The sequence below is a fragment of the Saccoglossus kowalevskii genome, chromosome 7, assembly GCF_978046115.1.
Source record: "Saccoglossus kowalevskii chromosome 7, keSacKowa6.1, whole genome shotgun sequence".
Classification (NCBI taxonomy): Eukaryota; Metazoa; Hemichordata; class Enteropneusta; family Harrimaniidae; genus Saccoglossus; species Saccoglossus kowalevskii.
Genome location: NC_140647.1, coordinates 27,250,803 through 27,272,627, shown reverse-complemented (window position 1 = coordinate 27,272,627; position 21,825 = coordinate 27,250,803). Strand labels below are relative to the sequence as shown.

General features: G+C 35.0%; 1 protein-coding gene across 9 annotated transcripts in view; it reads left to right on the top strand.

The window, feature by feature from the left end:
• Nucleotides 1-21,825, top strand: part of LOC100367488 (tyrosine-protein phosphatase non-receptor type 4-like) — a 69,183-nt gene that overhangs the window by 21,242 nt on the left and 26,116 nt on the right. For 8 of the 9 annotated variants that reach the window (XM_085501403.1, XM_085501402.1, XM_085501398.1 and 5 more), the window contains exons 1-6: nt 4,052-4,128; nt 4,240-4,393; nt 15,276-15,432; nt 16,949-17,069; nt 17,828-17,880; nt 18,911-19,031. In XM_085501403.1, coding sequence (XP_085357529.1) covers nt 4,085-4,128; nt 4,240-4,393; nt 15,276-15,432; nt 16,949-17,069; nt 17,828-17,880; nt 18,911-19,031 — 650 coding nt within the window. In that variant the 5' untranslated portion in view covers nt 4,052-4,084. Of the gene's footprint in view, nt 1-4,051; nt 4,129-4,239; nt 4,394-15,275; nt 15,433-16,948; nt 17,070-17,827; nt 17,881-18,910; nt 19,032-21,825 lie in introns of those variants that run through there. The other variant, XM_085501401.1, reaches the window with a different exon arrangement.

Genomic DNA, 21,825 nt, shown 5'->3' with positions numbered 1-21,825 from the left:
TTATTCTTACATGTACACAATGTATAATACACCTTTTACTTAAAACCTTTTCACCTCCAGTCATCTGTTTTTATCACAAATTCGCAAAATACATACATGTATGTAGTCCTATTTATAGTCTGCACTTTCCTTCAGAAGATTGAGTCAAAAATAGCCAATGTAATTAACTCAAATTTTTACTGTTGGCTCCAGAATTACGGTTCATTTCGAGAAATATTGAAGAACATTAGAAAAAAAGTGCAGACAAATTTGGGTGAGAAAGTCTGGTGGTGAAAAGATTAAGTGTTAAAGGGGAACTAAATAGAGCCTATTTTGGTGTTTGTATTTATCAAGTTATGTATATTGATTATAAATTTGAAAAAAAAAAAAAAAAAAATGATTATCTTCAGAGTTATGATGATTTAAATATGAGAAACCATAAACCTGCGAAGGACTTCCGTTTGCGCCATCTTGCCATAAAAAAACACCCTCATGAGGTATAAACAGGTAAGGTAACAAAGCATGATGACGAAATAGTATCTGATTAAATATAAGCAACTTAGGGAGCCATAGCTGGCTGGACTGGTGAATTGACTTCTAGTCTAGGTTGTTTCGACTTTTACAAGCATATCAACATACAAACATTATGGATGTGCGATTGATTGAGACAGGCATTTTGTTTTGTTTTTTGTCTAACTGTCTAATAAATGTTGTTTCCAGTACTGCACTGTGCGGTATGCAAATTATTCAAAGTATGGATGCTGGAGTATGCAATCTTGAGTTCATAGGGTGGTGGTGGAAACATTTTCGTCCATGTATTCACGGGGCTGCACTGGCAAATCATGGGACAAGTGTCACAGGAACACCAAGCAGATTGTTCACAGACTTCCGTGTAATTTGAAATAAAACTTTCATCCGAACAAGGGGCATCGTTGACGATATACTCTCATTACTCACACTGGATTGATCTGAATCGTCACAGTATACCGTACTTCCCTGATCATAAGCCCGGAGGCATGAACACGTAAAGGAAAAGTAAGGGATGAGCTTGTACTCGAGGACCAACTCAGAAAAAATGATTTTGTTTTGGGGTTAAACACTGTAACCATCTTGCAAACAACGAAAAATTATCCAAAAAAAATATTCGTTCACCACGCCGGGCTCGGGAAAATAATACTTATTTTTGAAAAAAAAAATGCGTCATTGATTTGAACGATACTTACAATGAAGAAACAAACATGTTCATAAAAAACACACACATTTTATTACAATACGATATACATACCGTCTGAATTTACGGTGAAATAATGGGTAGGGTCTGTGAGGAAACAGTGGACGAAGGCATTTATCATTATCTTCGTTTTGGTATGTTTTCGATCGTACGCAAACTCTCGACGCAAAACAATTTTCCACCATGAGGTTTTTCAGCACGATTTGACCTGGAACAACTTCCTTTGACATAACAGATCATGTCTTTCATTAACCAATCAAAATGATGTGTCGTAATGATGAAATTTTCCGATTATTGACGATGATTTTTTAGCACAATGCGGAAGTGAATTACCGCAATGTTAAAATGCGATCTATAGCACTGATTGCAACGAAAAAACGATGTTTTTTTTCCCCTAAAAACAGGCGATTCGCAATTTCCGAAATATAAACGACGGTTAATAGTAACCGTGTGGAGGAAGAATTTAAACACCTTTTTTAGCCGCCAACATGTCTCATCGTTCAAACCCGAGGCCTTTCATGATAGTCTCAAAGCAAACCATGCCCAATAGCCAGGTACACGCCTTGACGATCACATTTTTGGCTTTTCGAAGGCTACTACTCAAAGAAATATGGATTACTCCAGAATTGCAACATCGATGTTCATCCTTTGTAAATGACAGAATAGAAACGATGCGAATCACGTTGTGTACGTTCGCCATGAACTCTGAACTTGAAATTAATGCGAGTTTTCTCATAAAACTAAAAGCATGAACCAAACTAACATGCCAATCACGATTATTATGAAATGAAACACACCTTTTACACGCATATTTTAAAGAATATCGTCGACGCCCAGTAAAAACACTCTGGGCTTATAATCGTGAATGCCCTCAACTCGATAAATACCAAGTAAAAACATAGGGATGGGCTTCATACTCGGGAGGGGCTTACGATCGGGGAAGCACGGTACTTTAACGCAATTGGGCTTTCACTCTCAGAATACTGTGATTCAAACGCATAAGGCTCTAACCCAAGTTTTAAAAAGCACATTGTGCACATAAAAGTTGAGTTTATACTAATAGTACACAGTGCTTGGCAGCATGAACGGCTATGTACAATGGCGTATACGTATACGAATGCGATCAGATACTAAAACGTCATAGCTTTGAAAAGTACCCGGATGTTAAATATGTTCGTTAATTATTCCCCTCCATGAATGGCCTCCATGGCAAGCACTTCAAATGCCTATCCATTAAACCACTGCAATATTATTTTGAATACAGTTTAGAATATACACAACTATAAATTAAGGCCGCATTTAGGTTCGCTTTAAGTGAGTAGTTTCGAAATGAGTGTAGTAAAAAGTTATTAAGAGCTCAAGTTTATTTTATTGAGTCAACACATTGAGTCAACACATTGAGTCAACACATTGAGTCAACACATTGAGTCAACACATTGCGTCAACACATTGCATCAACACATTGCGTCAACACATTGCGTCAACACATTGCGTCAACACATTGAGTCAACACATTGAGTCAACACATTGCGTCAACACATTGCATCAACACATTGCGTCAACACATTAAGTCAACACATTGAGTCAACACATTGAGTCAACACATTGAGTCAACACATTGAGTCCACACATTGAGTCCACATTGAGTCCACATTGAGACAGCACATTCAGACAGCACATTGAGACAACACATTGAGACAGTAATTGTGCATAACCTTGTACACTGGTATGAGAAATCATTGTTTTCTGGTCATAAAATAGTAACAAGAATGGACATACATGTATGTCCTTCATCAAGTGCCTGTTGATAGCAACAGTATCAGTCAGACCTTTAGCAAATTATCACTCAGACCTTTAGCAAACAGGGGAGTGAAAAACATTTTTTCCTTTCAGTTTTATTTCCCAATACATTTAAATCACTTTCATAACTTGCCTCAGTGCGCTTAGGTGAGCTGTATTTTACTCTTTATCCATTTTCAAAGGCAAGGCCTCATCATTCTCACAGGTACTTGCAGGTAGCAAAATAGTAAATAAAATTATGTATATCCATTATTGACATTCTTGTGAAAATCATCACCGTGACATCAGTAATTATAATCAGCTGTTGATTATGTATATTGATAGACATTTCAAGAATTAGACGCCATGACACTGTACAAAAAATTCATGGTGTGAAACCTATATGAAATTTGTTTGTGATGTACTTTGTGTAACTATGCCCTCTGTAGTTTCAGTATGTACATGTACTAAGGAATGGTTTCATTATTTTGTAAATTGTTAATTATTTATGCTCACTTTAATCAGTCTGGGTAAATTAGATTATTGTCATGGGGAGTCCTGCATTGTCGTTAAGTGTTAACCAATTCCATCGCTGATGCATCATTAGCACATATCATTAGTATGTGTTCCCTCAATTGTGACCTGTCTACCCCCTGCCAATAGTGGATGATCCCAATGGGTTAGAATATGTTAAGTGGGAGAGAAGATGTATAACTTTCAGGCAGGGTTGGGTATTTAAAGCCACCTACTTGTGTTGGTTATTGGCAGCTACTCTGACCCACTGGTGTACATGAGCCATTAACTAATTCTTAATTCGGTTCTATGTGATACTGTCAACATGCTTAGGAATCTAGGAGGTTTTCACCAGGAAATCATGATGTCAGAGTGAAATTATGACTGTCTCAATTAGAATGTCTGATCCCGTGAATAATATACATATATCAGATGTGCTTTATTCTAAGGAAGCTGTGTTTGGCGATTCTTTGTGAAAATATTTATCGTTGTTTATTGTACAAAAGACGGTCGTTAGTTTCATGTTCCCGTTCGGTTGACTGTGGTAAATTGCTCATTTTGTGTGTAACGTCTTCAACTAAAATGGCTGCTGGGTCTGAAGATGAGGTATATTCTTCGGAGAATGAGTGAGTTTCATCATCCGTTTTCTCTCTTACGCAGCTGACTTGAAATTTCTGAACTTTTTTTTTTTTGTGAACTAAATTGTGATATTGTTTTTATTTATATTTATTTTGCAGGACTGATACTGCCGTCGTCATGTCACGTCGTTTTCGGGCTTCTAGTGGGACGTATAATGTTCGTGCTACTGAACTGGCGCGGGACAAGCAAGAGAAAAAAATCCGATGTCAGGTTATTTTTTTAGACGACTCTGAGCAGACTTTTGAAATTGAGGTAAGATTTCATTCACATCACAGATTGTTCATTTCTTGTAATAGCTGTTTTCCCATTTTAATTATGCGCCCTAATTTGAGTTGCTAAGTTGTCCCGTTAATAATGCTTTCATGTTACGTAGCTGTGATTTATAATGCATACCGCATGTTGAATATAGATGTATCATTGTATACATTGTATTTACGTTAATCTGTGTTGATGTAGTCCGATTATGACTTGTTATTTTATTCAATTGAATCATCACATTCATATGAATTTTTATTTGTACATAGCACATTTTTAATAATATAATTTGAAACAAATCTGTAAAATTTGAAAAACAATTTCAAACGAGATGATTTGTACCATGTGTTAATAACTGATATTGTACATTGTAGATGTATGCAATTCCAGATTAATCATACAATTACGGCTGTACTTCCCAATGAGAGATCACTTTACTAGAATAAAACTATAATACAATTGAAATGTTGAAAGTATGCTTAAATATATTTAAATCATTGTTGATTTTTTCTATAAGCTGGTCATAATGTTTATTTTGTTATCCCATCCTGTCAATCACAGTAAATACTCTCATGTTGTGTTTTTTTAAAACAGTATGATTTCCGGTAGTTGTTATTTTAAAGAAGGGTATGTATGCCATGTTGGAAGTTATCCCTTCTTATTAATTGAAGTATGAAGGCCATATATACTGCAAATTACTGTGAATGTCCATCCCACTATATATTTATGCAATCTGTATTGGGGTCTTTGTACTATTATGTGAAATATTTAATGGTCTCACTTTGACATCTTTTCTAAAGCTGTATTGTGGCTTGTTAAATGTTTACTGATTTGAATTTATGTCAATAGTGGGAAATTTATGTAATTTTTCGAAATATTCAAATGTTTTGATTTTCAGCCTGTCTGAACATAATTTGATAGTTTTATCGTCAATTGCTAACAATGTTTTTTCCAACACGAGCAAGTCCAGTTGTATCAACATATATTCAGATCAGTAAATATTTCACATACATGTAGAAGTCTCAAAACTCAAGATGACTTTGTCCATTTGAGTTTTTTTTTTACCTGTGCTTGTCTATTTCAATTTGTCGTCATTATTATTTCATTCTAGCAAGTTGGCAGATTTAAACAAAATTTGTGATTTACTGTTAATTAGACATGATGAAAAATCATCACCAATTTCTATAAAATACGTAATTTTTTAGTGTTTTGTATGGAATTTATTTTTACTGACTATATTATTATATTATTATAAGTAAAATATTGGAAAAAAAGGTATATTCACTGGATTTTTCTTTACTGAATCACCCATTCATCAAAAATAAACTATTTTACAGTAATATGATCGTTTGTTTCCAAAATAAATGTCTGGCTTGGGTATATTAGCTTCCTCTTCTTGCATTCTGACTTGCCGTTTATAGTAGTAGATGTGTAGGTCCCCTGACATTGAGGTCATGACATAGAGGTTGTCTGAGTAGACATCAGTCTTTTGTTAACACTGTTACCTTGTGCATATGAAGCATTGATGGAAGATGCATCATTTGTCAGGAGTTTTTCTGGCTTCTCTATTGATGCATGTCATCACGATGAATTATTTTCAGCATGGTTTCTTTCTTTCTTATTTAGTTGTAGATGGGTGGACATGTGTTTTCGGGTCACTGTAGATGAGTGGGCAGGTTTTCCTTGCCACTGTAGATGGGTGGGCTTGTTTGCGTGCCTTTGCAATGTGTGGGCCTGTTTCTGTGCCGCTGTAAATTGGTGGGCCTGCTCCTGTGTCGCTGTATAAGGGTGGGCCTGTTTCTGTGCCTATGTAAATTGGTGGGCCTGTTTCTGTGCTGATGTAAATTGGTGGGCCTGTTTCTGTGCCGCTGTAAATTGGTGGGCCTGTTTCTGTGCCGCTGTAGATGGGTGGGCCTGCTCCTGTGTCGCTGTAAATGGGTGGGCCTGTTTCTGTGCCGCTGTAGATGGGTGGGCCTGTTTCTGTGCCGCTTTAGATGGGTGGGCCTGTTCCTGTGCCGCTGTAGATGAGTGGGCCTGTTTCTGTGCCGCTGTAGATGGGTGGGCCTGTTTCTGTGCCGCTGTAGATGGGTGGGCTTGTTTCCGTGCCGCTGTAGATGGGTGGGCTTGTTTCCGTGCCTTTGCAATGTGTGGGCATGTTTCTATGCCACTGTACATGTACATGGGTGGACCTGTTTCTGTGCCATTGTAGATGGGTGGGCCTGTTTCTGTGCCATTGTAGATGGGTTGGCCTGTTTCTGTGCCGATGTAAATTGGTGGACCTGTTTCTGTGCCGCTGTAGATGGGTGGGCCCATTTCTGTGCCGCTGTAGATGGGTGGACCTGTTTCTGTGCCGCTGTAGATGAGTGGGCCTGTTTCTTTGCCGATGTAAATTGGTGGACCTGTTTCTGTGCCGCTGTAGATGGGTGGGTCTGTTTCTGTGCCGCTGTAGATGGGTGGGCCTGTTTCTGTGCCGCTGTAGATGGGTGGGCCTGTTTCTGTGCCGCTGTAGAAGGGTGCGCATGTTTCTTTGCCCATATATATTTGTTTACTCAGCAATTCCCTAATTTCCAGTATCATGGAAGGGAGATTTTTCAGGAAATATTTGCCACTATCTAATTTGTTCATCTTTTTGGAAACAATAGTTGTAATTATATATATATATGGAGAGGTTCTAATATAAATCATGTTTGTATGAACAGAGTTCATGTATTGAGTATTACTATACCTTACGAAATAGTGAACGCTAATAATGGTGATTGTAGACAGAGATCTTTAACCGTTAACCTTTTCACCACAAGTTCCCTCTTTTCATCACAAATTCACAAAATAGTCCTGTTTATTGTCTGCACTTTCCTTCAGAAGATTGGGATAAAAATAGCCAAATATTTTGAGTAAAAACTAAAAATTAACTCAAATTTTGTCTGCCGACTCCAAAATTAGACTTAATTTCTAGAAATATTAATGAATATAAGTAAAATTTGGGTGAGAAAGTTTGGTGGCAAAAAGGTTAAAGAACGAGACAGCAATATCCAAATTAATGTATGTTCATATATTGTAGAATACTATTTTCTGTGAAATATTCAAAATGCTAATGGCGGTTATAGACCTTCATAATATGGGAATATAACAGGTGGCCCAATTCAGTAATTCAATCGGTAATTTGTTGTTGTCATTTCACTTGTTTAAAAACAAACTTCTCCTGCTGACAAATGTGAGAACTACCTTATTCACATTTTGAATTCAATCTTTTGCACAATTTATAAAAAGATGAATAACTACTTCACCTCTGTATGTTGCTGTGATGTGTCATATAGCCATATTTGTTTTGTGTTCTGAAGATACAACAGTACATCTGAACACATTATTTTCATAAATGCACGACAAAAACCATAGCGACAACAGGCAATTCTATTCAAGTCATAGAAGGGCTTTACTTTTCAATTCAAGTATATTTTTTGGGTGCCGTAACCTGCACACATAAGCTTATCATCATTATGAAGTGTTGATTTCATGAAATTTCATAACATTTTGTTTCTGATTGTAAAAAATATCAAGCTTCCATGGCAAAATGAATAAGCACTTCTATGAAAAGTATTTATTCATTTATGAGGCATTTGTACCTGATTATTAAAAATACATGTATGTTATTTTTTATTTAATCCAATAACATGTTGGGCTAATACTAGGAAATTGTAGAAATCACTAAAACATGTTTGTTTACAAACAAATTTGTTCAACGTAAAGCTCCTCCAAAGACATTTTGTTTAAAAAGTAATTTTTCATTATGACACTCAATCATCAACATTTGATGTTTTTTTTTAACCTAGTATAAAATATTATTTTTAGAGAAAAGCTTATTTAATATTATCTTATACATGTATGGAATATGTGATCTCTTTGTTACTACAGTAAAATTTTATTCCAAATTTGACGACTCGTTGAATACGCAAAATATTTTTACTGTGTGGCTTGAACTGTTTATTTGTAATTATTAGATATATGTTAACAATTTAACCACAGCGTATTTCAGTGTAACAACTGTTTACGACTACTGATCGAAAACTGTATATTTTGTGTCATGTTCTGGCTGGGGTTCCACAGGTGACTGAGAGTGGGTAATCGAACAACAGACTTCAGAAATTGAACAGTTCAAACTACCGCATCACAATGTAATGTTACAATTTTGTATCCACTTTCACTCTATCGATTCATCAATCACACAGGTATATCCAAGCTGCAATTGACGGGGTTAGTTCATTTCTGACAATTAAACTTTTTCTAAAATCATAACAAAAATAATTTACTGAATGTCACAAGTAGTCATGATCAACAAAAGTTGCATGATCAGTTTTAAATTGAGCATATGCAATATAGCGATATAAACCCTATCAACAATGGCGTGTTCCACAAGCTTTGAACAAGAGCCACATGTTTACGTGTCATACATAGGACAGTACACGCATGAAACGGGACATCAAGCTCCAGAAGATATAACATAATCTGCTGCAAAATAATCTGTATTTCACCGACAGGACACCACAGTTTGTGAAAAAAAAACATATTATATAGAAGTTATTAAACTCCATGATATCAAGCCATTTTACTTGTGATCTTTGTATTTTGACTTGCCACTTTGGGACTCGTCATGTAGTAATGTATATGATATGTGGTTTCATGATCTATGGTGTGCTGTGAGGTAAAATACAGATGATTCTGCTGCTGATTGACCTTTCTATAAGATCCGAATTATTTGAGGTACATAGGATCACCATATTTAACCACGCAATTTTTTTATAAATTTTTCCATATCGTCAAAGAAATTTTCTGATTTATTATATTCGTTGCTAACTACACATGCATGTATTTTAAGCCAAGAATGTCTTGATTGATGTCTTGCTTGCAGAGTAGGTGGGTGTGTCATGTGTAGATTTCATTAGATATTTTGGTTTCTAACACTTTTAATATTAGCTGATTCTCCTTTCTTACTTCTAACTATACAGTCTGATTTATTTAGTCTGCTCTGAGTAGATTTGTTTAGGGTCATTTCCTGTTAGTGCTTGTTGACCTGGGCTGGAATTCCAATGCAATGTCAAATATCACAGTTGATAACATGTTTAAACCACATGTTGGTAACAACTTGAAATTTGTTTGCTAAAGGCAAAATACTGAAGTGGTTCACTCACCGATGAAAGCTGTTAAACTACTTACCTTTGTAATCCTCCTCTCAATAGTGCCATTTGTAGTTGAGAGCCAAGTTTTTACAAAATATATTATCGCAGGATGGTCCTCTGCCTGCCACAAAAAAAATCAATGTTTAGCATCTCATCTTTGCATCTCATTATGAGCATTTAGCCTACCCTTGTCACTTAATAGTGTCTGCAATCCTGTCATGAATGGTTGGCTCACCTACATTGTATCTTGCTTGGCAGAACCTTTAAAGGTCTCTGCGACCCATCATGAATGGTTGGCTTATCTGACTTTCTTCACAGAACCTTCAAAGGTCTATACAACCCATCATGAATGGTTGGCTTACCTGTCCTTCTTGACAGAACCTTCAATGGTTTATACAACCCATCATGAATGGTTGGCTTACCTGTCCTTCTTGACAGAACCTTCAATGGTTTATACAACCCATCATGAATGGTTGGCTTATCTGTCCTTCTTGACAGAACCTTCAATGGTTTATACAACCCATCATGAATGGTTGGCTTACCTGTCCTTCTTGACAGAACCTTCAAAGGTTTATACAACCCATCATGAATAGTTGGCTTACCTGTCCTTCTTGACAGAACCTTCAAAGGTCTATACAACCCATCATGAATGGTTGGCTTACCTGTCCTTCTTGACAGAACCTTCAATGGTTTATACAACCCATCATGAATGGTTGGCTTTCCTGTCCTTCTTGACAGAACCTTCAAAGGTTTATACAACCCATCATGAATGGTTGGCTTACCTGTCCTTCTTGACAGAACCTTCAAAGGTCTATACAACCCATCATGAATGGTTGGCTTACCTGTCCTTCTTGACAGAACCTTCAATGGTTTATACAACCCATCATGAATGGTTGGCTTACCTGTCCTTCTTGACAGAACCTTCAATGGTTTATACAACCCATCATGAATAGTTGGCTTACCTGTCCTTCTTGACATAACCTTCAATGGTTTATACAACCCATCATGAATGGTTGGCTTACCTGTCCTTCTTGACATAACCTTCAAAGGTCTATACAACCCATCATGAATAGTTGGCTTACCTGTCCTTCTTGACAGAACCTTCAAAGGTCTATACAACCCATCATGAATAGTTGGCTTACCTGTCCTTCTTGACAGAACCTTCAATGGTTTATACAACCCATCATGAATGGTTGGCTTACCTGTCCTTCTTGACAGAACCTTCAAAGGTCTATACAACCCATCATGAATGGTTGGCTTACCTGTCCTTCTTGACAGAACCTTCAATGGTTTATACAACCCATCATGAATGGTTGGCTTACCTGTCCTTCTTGACAGAACCTTCAATGGTTTATACAACCCATCATGAATAGTTGGCTTACCTGTCCTTCTTGACATAACCTTCAATGGTTTATACAACCCATCATGAATGGTTGGCTTACCTGTCCTTCTTGACATAACCTTCAAAGGTCTATACAACCCATCATGAATAGTTGGCTTACCTGTCCTTCTTGACATAACCTTCAAAGGTCTATACAACCCATCATAAGTGGTTGGCTTCCCTGTCTTTCTTGACAGAACCTTCAAAGGTCTATACAATCCATCATAAGTGATTGGCTTCCTTGTCCTTCTTGACAGAGCCTTCAAAGGTGTATACATGTATAATCCATCATGAATGGTTGGCTTTCCTGTCCTTCTTGACAGAACCTTCAATGGTTTATACAACCCATCATGAATGGTTGGCTTACCTGTCCTTCTTGACAGAACCTTCAAAGGTCTATACAACCCATCATAAGTGGTTGGCTTACCTGTCCTTCTTGACAGAACCTTCAAAGGTCTATGCAACCCATCATGAATGGTTGGCTTACCCATCTTTTTTTACATTTCATACATACTGGCTCAAAAACATTGCTCACGGCAATTCTTTAGCACATTTTTGTATGATCATTATTTCAAACCATTAAAGCGCAAATACAGTAGTCATGACAAAGATTGCAAGATATCAGAAATATTAATTCAGGCATCTGTCTGAGTGAAAGGTCTTCATTCAACTAGCGTTCCAAAAAAAGTTGTCAGCATTTCCTTGTGTGAACAAAATTATGTTGAAGGGCAGTAATTGCAATTACTTATTAATTTCAGTTTCAGTTTTATTATAGAAAGATAACCTTTTAGTCAAGAATTGAATGCTGATAAACATGTTTTCCATTCCTTTCATGTGACCCGAAATGACAATTAATATTTCAACTGTTTGCAAGGACAATACAGTGTGTTTAAATACTGTCAATAACTACAATGGCTATTTCAAATATGCTGTATACATGACATACTCGTACAATGTGCTGCATTGTAACATTCTTTCTTTTTTTTCCTGTATTTTTTAAATTAAATGATCAATCATCTGTCTTTAAATCATCAAATTATCCCACGTGACAAACCCGACTACATGTACATTTCTATTTATATAGAGCAGTGTTCTCGTAATAGAGACTCTTGTCATTGAATGTCTGCTTACAGTAGCGTGTATTGAATACAAAGTACAACTAAGACGGGACCTTATTCCCATATTCTTGCATTTATTTTGCCTTGACTAAAATCCATAGTCATGGTTCAAACTGGTCCATGACATAACCCCTGCTTTATAGTGTATTTATCCTGTTATTATTTCTGGATCAGTAAAATTTGCGTATTTTTGAACACCTACCCACAATTTACCCACAATGCAAAGCATATTTTTTTGTTTCCTTTAAGAATCCCTGTCAAATATGTCCTGCTAACTTCATGTATATTTATAGAGCATTGTTCCCTTTAAGAAACTCTGTCAAAGAATGTCCCGCTAACTTCATCTATATTTATGGAACAGTGTTCTCTTTAAGAAACTGCAATATACATGTATCCCTTCCAATGTCCTAACTATTGTATAACAGTATTTATCTGAAAGATCACCCAGGGCTATTTTTTGGATAATAAATCATATTTTTGAAGATAACCAGAACCAAAAAAATGTTTTGACCCATTTGAATAATAAAAATATAATTTCATGTAGTGATCTGATTGAATATATATTGGCTATATATTTGTTTTTTGAAGTTTCTACATGGATGTCATTTTGCGAAATATGCAACAGGGAATATGTCAATAATCTGACTATAGTAGTTTCTGACAACAAACACACACAAAAAAAAAATACGAATGATTTATTGTATGTTTCACACCTGGAATCTTATAAGCTACGAATGATTTATTCTATGTTTGGTTTGCATCCATAAAATGCCTTATTTTCAACAACATTCATTTCATTAGTGTCAGTTGCATGTATTTATCTACGCTTTGATACATGGGGATTTCAAACAGCTGTATTTTAACTATTACAGGATAGTAATCCAGTTCGTACAACTGTATAAGGGATTGACCATTAACAACTTGGGAGGGGGGGGGGGTAGATTTAATAAAAAAATCTGCAGAGAGAATATTTTGAAGAAAACTTGTGCAAAAACCACATACATTAGGTATGGAAAAAAAATGGTTTGTACTTGACCACACTAAGTGAAGTAAAAAAACAAAAATATGGTTGGCAATTGATAATTAGAGTGATTCAAATAATTTTCTGATTCCCAAATGAAAAACGTTGAATCCCAAATCAAAATGAGATAAACGCTTAGTGTCAATATAATGGCGCGAACCCTTTCACGAGATGCCACTTTGCATCCACAGACATCTTGTATTGATTGAAATTTGATATATCAACTCTGTAAAAGTGGTATCAGAACTCAGTTAATGGTGTAGTTTTACATACCTGGTGTACATGTAGCAGCGCTCCCAGCTTTTACGATTACTCTTCGATATGACCTAAAGTCTGTTATGTAATATTTATGGGAAGAGATGTTGATATCGTTTCGTAATGTGTAGACAAGTAATTGTAGTTATTATTTGGTCATTACCGCTGGTTTTTCATGCTGGAGTTATTCACATCCTTAATTTTGGTTCACAGGCGTCTCTAATAACTAACTTGATTTCAACGATGCAGGTCGCTTGGATCCAATGATTTCTTTGGTTTCAAGTTTGTTGAGTGTCTTGAAGCATTGTTTTTGGTGAATTTACATGTAGAACATGTTCTGTTCCATAAAAAATGTTGATATGCTAATCGAAAAGTTTCTTATTGGAATGTCGCCTGTATAAATAATTTCTTCAAAATTTAAACAATGGTACTAGCCCAGATTGGACCTCCTGTTCAGCATGTTTTTTTATTGTAGAATTTAGGTCACTGTATGTAAATTCACACATTCACAAATACGAAAAAATTCATTTGATCGTTTGGGGACAGTGAGAATTGAAGCAAATAGATGGAAACACCAATTATATAACTCGTGAAGATCGATAATTCGATTGCTGGCCGGGATAGCTGTATTTAGTGTTCATTTCAATGTAAATTTCTGTGTGCGAAATCATATACTGTAGCTGTTGTGGATGGCGACGGCCGGTTATTGTGGTTCTGTGGCTTTCTTGGCTCAAATTTTTGTTTTCTTTTCTTAAAAACAAATCTGACATTTTCTTGGTTGCATTTTGTTTATACCAGTCAGACACTGACAAGTAGGTAAATGGCCTAGACTTGAGAATCACAGGTGCGTGTAGGCCTAGAATATACAGCATAAATCTTGCAATCTTCTGCTTTCAAAGAATCTGTCATTTATGCTTGAGAACACAGTACCGGTATCATTGTACAAAAGTCATATAGGGGAATTTAAAACAAAAAACATTGTAGTCAAGTCAGTAAGAGAAAGATGGTGTACATAAAAATGTGAATACAAAATTAATGTCAGTGAATACAGTATTTGTAAAAAAAATCCTGCAGTTCCCATGGACAACCTCTAATATTGTAAAAATGCCAGGATTTATTAGGATTCCCACATAAAGTGACAGAGATAAAAAAAATGCATAGTAATAGCAAGGGAAAATTCTGTGTTCTCTTGTCAAGATTACATTACATAATACATTTTTTAAATATTTTATGGGTATATTTGTGCACACATATGTACTAATTTATAGTTCACCTATTATAATTATCAAAACATCAAATGAAAATATAGTACACATGCAAAGTAAATTATCCAGGGTGATTTTGGATTTATTAAAAATGAGCCGAAATGCTGTGGTTGGAATTACCAAGCCAGTTTAGTCAAAGTCAATAGAATAAAAACGAAAAATTTTTGTGAATACAGTATCGCTATCCATGAAAGATGCCCATTGCAGAGTATCTTTTCACTGGTAAAATATACGCTAGAAATTTAGATATGTACAACCAAGTACCCTGGCCTGATAAACCCTGGGACTATGCTTAGAATAAATACGTACATGTGTATGTCAAGCTGTCATAGGAATGCCATCATAAAGGTTGCTCAGAATTCATGGCGCAATGCGGTTTTAATTCGGGATAATGTAGCCGAATACAAAGCCTCTGCTTATTCCAATTTGTCACCTTTATAATAACCTTTTTGCATTCCTCTCTGCCTGTGGTCATTGTGACTTGTTCCATCCCCTGGGAACGTACAGGGATTTTGACCAGTGTGTTACAGCAAAAAATAGTCTTCACATTGAACTTTGTATTGTAAAATTTGTTAAATGTGTTTAATTCATGAATTATTCTGAATATCAGAAACTACGATAATAACCCAATTTACAGTTTTACCTTTTTTTTTCACTTTTAATGACAGCGGCGAGCCAAGGGAGAAGTACTTCTTGACGAAGTCTACAAGTTTCTTGATTTGCTCGAAAGAGATTATTTTGGTTTGAAATTTGTCGAAAATGACACAGACCCTGATAATTTGAGGTGGCTAGATCCTCTGAAGTCTGTTCGGAAACAAGTTAAAAGTAAGTCCTGATGAATTGATTTTTATTGATTTCAAAGAGAGCTTTATTACACCACTTTGATTTCTTGAACGACAAATTATCACAAATTTTTACAAATTAGTGAAAATTATATAATTTTATAACAGGGAAAATTTCACTTGGATTCAAAAAACGACTACAACAAAATTCTGTTATCACGAATGTCATTACCGTGAATGCATTAATTGTTGGCTGTTTTTTTTTAATTTCGCTATTTAAAGGGAAATTTGCTATTTAAAATTAGAACCCATGTGAACTTGGAGTATTGCATTAGGACTATTTCCTTTCCAAGTTCGGGAAATTAAAACCTAGTGAATTTGCTCAAAACATCAAAACAGTGAAATTAAATGTCAGTAAAAATAAATGGTTTTACAGTAAATCAAATCACACATACACAAAAAAATTTTATCAGCACACAGAGTCAAGCAATAATATTGGAAAAAAAATTGGTGAATTGTTAGTGAAAAATAAATATATCATTGTCCGTTCATGTAAAATATTATTTATGTTTTCCAGTAGATGCTTGACAGTAGTCAGATGTTGTTCTGTATATATATCCGTTGTTATACATATTTTATAAACAGAGTTGAATTGAGTTCAACAAACTTTGAAGCAATCACAGCTGAATAGAGTGCTTCATGCATATAGATTATTAGGGTCAATTGAAATTTCCCGTTAGCACGTCACCTGCTTATGCATTTTTTTTTATCCCATCTACCCTTAGAGACTTCCAGCAGGTCAACGTGTTAAGAGTTGCACTCTGATTTGATACCTTTTAGATTTGTTGGTGTTTTGGGACTATTGTGTCACATGTATGTTGACATGTGCTCAAATTGTGAGGAAACACATCAGCAAATGATTTATCCGAATTTGTATTATTGCGAGCGATTCATCAAGTTGCACTCTATGTATATGATAGGAAAATAAATCCCCCAAATTAAAACATGTTTGTCATATATTATTAGAGTTTTTCCATATTGGACATTGTGCTCACTTTTTCTACAACCCTATGATTGAAAATTTTGGAATTCTGTGCACATTGCAATAGTGAAACTGTAACGAACATTCTTAATGAAAGTTTTGGCCGAACTGAAGATAGGTTGATGCCATATTTTGAGAAATAATAAACAAAGATGGTCAAATTTTGCATTTTTTCACTGGTTTCTATGGTTACATAAATTATTTATTCCTATCTTAAAATTTGGATCGATCACATGGGATGAAAAAGTCCAATTTTATTATTGATATGAATCCTAATATTGTTAGAACTTTTAGAATTTAAGTCAGTCAGTTATAATAGTTTCTTATTATTTACAATGGAAAGTTTTCTCCCATAATGCATTGCATTTATTGTATGTGCAGTACACATACTCAGTTGTACAAAATTTAAATTCAACTCCAACTGTCGTAATGATTCACTTAATACACTCATGCTAAATAATAATGTGTTTTATGATTTCAACTTTGTAAGCCATGTTTCATTTCTTCTTCTGTACAGATGCACCTTATTATTTTTATTTCCATGTCAAATTTTTTGTGTCTGATCCAAGTAAACTCCAAGAAGAATACACGAGGTATCAGTATGTTTTACAGCTAAAGAAAGATATCTTGGAAGGAAGGTATGAAGTAATCTTGTATGATAACTCAAACCTTTTCGTTACCTAATGTTTGAAATGCCACAGTCGTCAGGCTGTAAAGTATTTGATTTGGTAGGTCCCAAACCACGTTTACAATGCATGTAAAACACATAGTTTGTTTTTTAATGCACACTATGTGAAGACCTTCTATTAAATATGAACCCTTCCAATTGAACTCAACATACACCCATTCCTCTACTGAATATGAACCCCCTCAATGTACTCGACATAGACCCTACCTCTACTAAATATGAACCCCTCAATGTACTCAACGTAGAACCTTCCTCTACTGAATATGAACCTCCTCAATGTACTCGACATAGACCCTACCTCTACTAAATATGAACCCCTCAATGTACTCAACGTAGAACCTTCCTCTTCTGAATATGAACCCCCCTCAATGTACTTGACATAGACCCTACCTCTACTAAATATGAACCCCTCAATGTACTCAACGTAGAACCTTCCTCTACTGAATATGAACCCCCTCAATGTACTCGACATAGACCCTACCTCTACTCAATATGAACCCCTCAATGTACTCAACGTAGACCCTTCCTCTACTGAATATGAATCCCTCAATGTACTCAACATAGACCTTTTTTCCTCCACTGAATAAGAACCCCTCAATGTACTCAACATAGTACAGTGGTGACCCTTCCTTCTACTCAACATGATGCATTAGACATAGACATTAAATGTTTGACATCATTGACAATGACCTATTTATTTATTTTCAGGTTAATCTGTTCATATCATACTGGTGCATTATTAGCTTCATACTCCGTACAAGGTAAGCAACATGCATTGAAAACACCACAAGAGTCTAAGTTGACAGTTATAAACCCATGGTTTTGGTCAGTGAATGTACGAGTAATACCACTCTTTGCCTCATCTCTGTTGTCTAACAAGGCTTTCCTTTTCTGGTACCCGATACTTTTCCTGAGAATCGGCCAGTTTATTTGTTGGAAATCTGTCCAGGTTTACAAGCAAATCAGACAGTTCCTGGCTGAGGTCATTCACCTGCGATGAAAGTGAGAGTACAACTTCATCCTCACTTGAGATAATTTTTCTAGTAGAGGGGGGGGGGGGGGACTTAGTTTCTTCAGATAAGCCATGTGACCCATTACGTAATAAATGCATGTATCAGGTGTGTCACGTTCTTCTAAGCCTATGACATCATCTGCCTATGGAGAGCAATCATAATTCGTAGTAAATTCGTAGTTCATTGTAAAATCCTAAAAACTCAAATTCGTGGTACAACAAACCTCATTGTTGATATTTATGGACATAAGCATATAGTATTGGGTAATTCCTCCCAGCTCTCAGGAATTTAACAAAAAACCATATGTTTGTAAACCTCCTCGTACTCATTATTAGGTGCTATTTTTTTGGACTTGCTCAGTGAAAAACCATAAAATTGAAAGATTCAACAAGCAGCTGCATTGCTCCCATGCACAGCACTGAGCAGCTTGTCATTTGTTTGTGGATAACTCAGTGCATACTACATGACATTGAAATGACCATTCTAATGCATCTATTTCTCGAGAACATAAATCAGAATTCACAATAGCTCAGTCAGTTTTTACCCACTGTGTTTGTTTGTTGTTGTGGATTCAAACCAACCCAACGTTGCACTTTGACTAAAGCTTGGCAGTCTCAGGTTAACCAAGGTGTAAGTTTACAAGTGGTTAGTACAATTATCTGTGATTCCTCTTAATTACATATCAATACATTTGTGGCTGTTTTTCTAGCTGAAAATTATTACACATTATTTTGTGATATCACTTCTGGTGTATAATTTACTGTTTATTGTTTTATAGCTGAAATGGGTGACTATGACCCCGCTGAACATAAACAAGGATATCTCAATGAATTACGATTCATTCCTAATCAGAATAATGACTTTGACAAAGAAGTAGAAGAACTTCATAAAACACATGTGTAAGTATTTGCCTTCGGTAAACATTACTTCCATGTCTAATAAAGTCATGAGAGTTAAGATATTCTCTGACTTATTTCAACCTTTACAATGTCAGCAACAAACATAAATATCTAATCCTGTCTAATTATAAAACTTAATTTAACGTGATATTGGCAGATATGTTGAACTCCCCGTAGTCTCTACTATAATTGTAGAGAATGTAAATGTTTTTCACATCTGTTACCGTCCAGATTGAAAACATTATTTATGCAAAACCTTCCATTGTTGGCTTGCTTACCAAATAAAATTAATTCTGCAGAATAAGAATTTCATGCGAATTAGCCCATAATTATTTAATACTATGCAATATTAGCTTTGGTCAATCCACCAATGTTGTAAATTACTGTAGAATACTTTATTTACGCTTGGAATTTATTTTCGCTATTTTCGCTGAAGGGATGATTCCGTGAAAATAAAATCCAGCGAATATACTTTTTTCCCTATATTTCCCATTAAACTCATCAAAAATCAGTGAAAATAAATTCCATAAAGAACGCCCAAAAAGCCTTTTCAGCGAAAATTAATTCCAGTGAAAATAAAGTATTCCACAGTATGATTTATTTTCTTCTATGCAGTGATTGTATTGTTACCAGAATCCCAATTTTTGTTTCACACTTTTTTTATCTCAGTCTAGAAATGAACCTTAATTTTGGAGCCAACAGACAATATTTTTAGTTTTTACTCAAAAAAATTTGGCTATTTTTGTCACAATCTTCTGAAGGAAAGTGCAGACTATAAACGGGACTATTTTATGAATATGAATTTGTGATGAAATGAGGGAACCGGTGGTGAAAGGGTTAAAGGTCATCAAGACGTGTTTAAGATATGTGATGTAGTTTATGTTTTTTGTACATCGTAGGATTTGACCAAAATGATTGTTTTTTTTTTTATGGAATTTGTAATTCTAGTGTTATAATAGGCGATTTTTTGCCAATGTGTGAAATATCATTCTTTATTCATTTCATAATGAGACTTATTTTGAGATGTTTACACCATTTACACCAATTAGATTATAGGATGCTTATGCTTAACAACGTACAGATCAGAATTTTTGGATCGGACATTTGCATGCATGAACTGTATTCCATTATTTTATTTGTAGCGAAGTAGTGTTGTTTATATGTTAATTCCACTATCAGAATCAGCTTCACTGTTAATGAAAATAATAGTGGCCTAGTCAATAGAGAATTACACATAATATTGACAAGCATTTCTTGAAAAAAAACATAACAGAAGTTATAAAATGACAAGTGTACGGCAACCGAGGTGGCTCACAACATGGCATTTTATAAAACCATTTTTACAATTCATTTTTATTTTATAATTCATTTTTAATAACCATTTTCGGTTGTGAAATCGATTTTTGTTTCTGATATTTGTTTTCATTTAAAAAAACAATTGTTTAAATCCATTTTGGTTTTTTAAATCCATTTTTAAAATTTGTTTTCATTTTTAAAATTCATTTTCATTTTTAAAATCCATTTTCTTTTTTAAAATCCGTTTTCATTTTCAAAATCCGTTTTCATTTTCAAAATCCATTTTTGTTTTTTTAAATCCATTTTCGTTTTCAAAATCATTTTTTTTTAAATCAGTTCTCATTTTCAAAATCAATTTTTGATTTCAAAATCCATTATTGCTTTTAAAATCCATTTTCTTTTATCCTTTTTTGTTTTTAAAATCTATTTTCACATTTTTGTTGACATTTGAAGTATACGTATTTTTCACGTTGAAGCAAATTTTCCATAAGAATTTACATAAAAATCGCTGTTGTTTCCCGCCTATCGCATTACTTTAACCGTTTTTACGGTAATTGTTTTTACAAAGATTCTCATTTCGATTCGATTTTCGATTTGTGTTTTGTATCCCGGTTTTGTATATCATTTCAACTTGACCTGATAGTTTTTTTTTTTATTTTCACCAGTGATGTTTCCATGGTAAGACTTCTTTACGTAAGTTATTCTTCAGGCTATCACTTTAGCCGTGGTTCCACAGCAATTTTGGTCCATAAAGTGTTCTTGGCTAATTCGATCGGCTTACACTTTGGCATCAAATGCATTTGTGGTCAGGCTTGTCCACCGACAACGTTGCCTTGTTTACCAATAATACCCTACCCGGTACCAAAACGCAGCAAAACCTTGGCTATAACTTATTCTAATCAATCTTGGAGCTCTCATTTTATCAGCTGTAACGTTGATACTTAGATTAGAACAAGTTATAGCTGTGGGTCTGCTGTGTTATTGTACCGGATAAGGTACTGCAGGTATACAAGGCAGCACCATCTGTGTATGTACAGGCATTCCACGCCACAGCGTAAGCAGCCAGATGAAGCTAAGAACCCTCTATGCATACAAAATCGCCGTAGAACCATGGCCAAATAGGTTATAGTCTGAAGAAGAAATTACGTAAATAAGCCTTATCATGAAAACGTCACTGGTGGAAATAAAAAACTGCCAGAATCAGAGTTACAATTCCTAGTCATGTGGTATAAGGTCAGAGGACGAGGTCACAGGTCAAAAGTGAAAATGAAAATGGATCTTGAAAACGGAAATGGATTTTTAAAATGAAAATGGATTTTTAAAATGAAAATGGAATTTGAAAACAAAAATGCATTTTAAAAATGAAAACAGATTATAAAACAAAAATGGATTTTAAGAAAGAATATGGAATTTTAAAACAAAAATAAATTTTAAAAATGAAAACGAATTTTAAAAATGAAAATGCAATATGAAAACGAAAATAGATTTTAAAAATAAA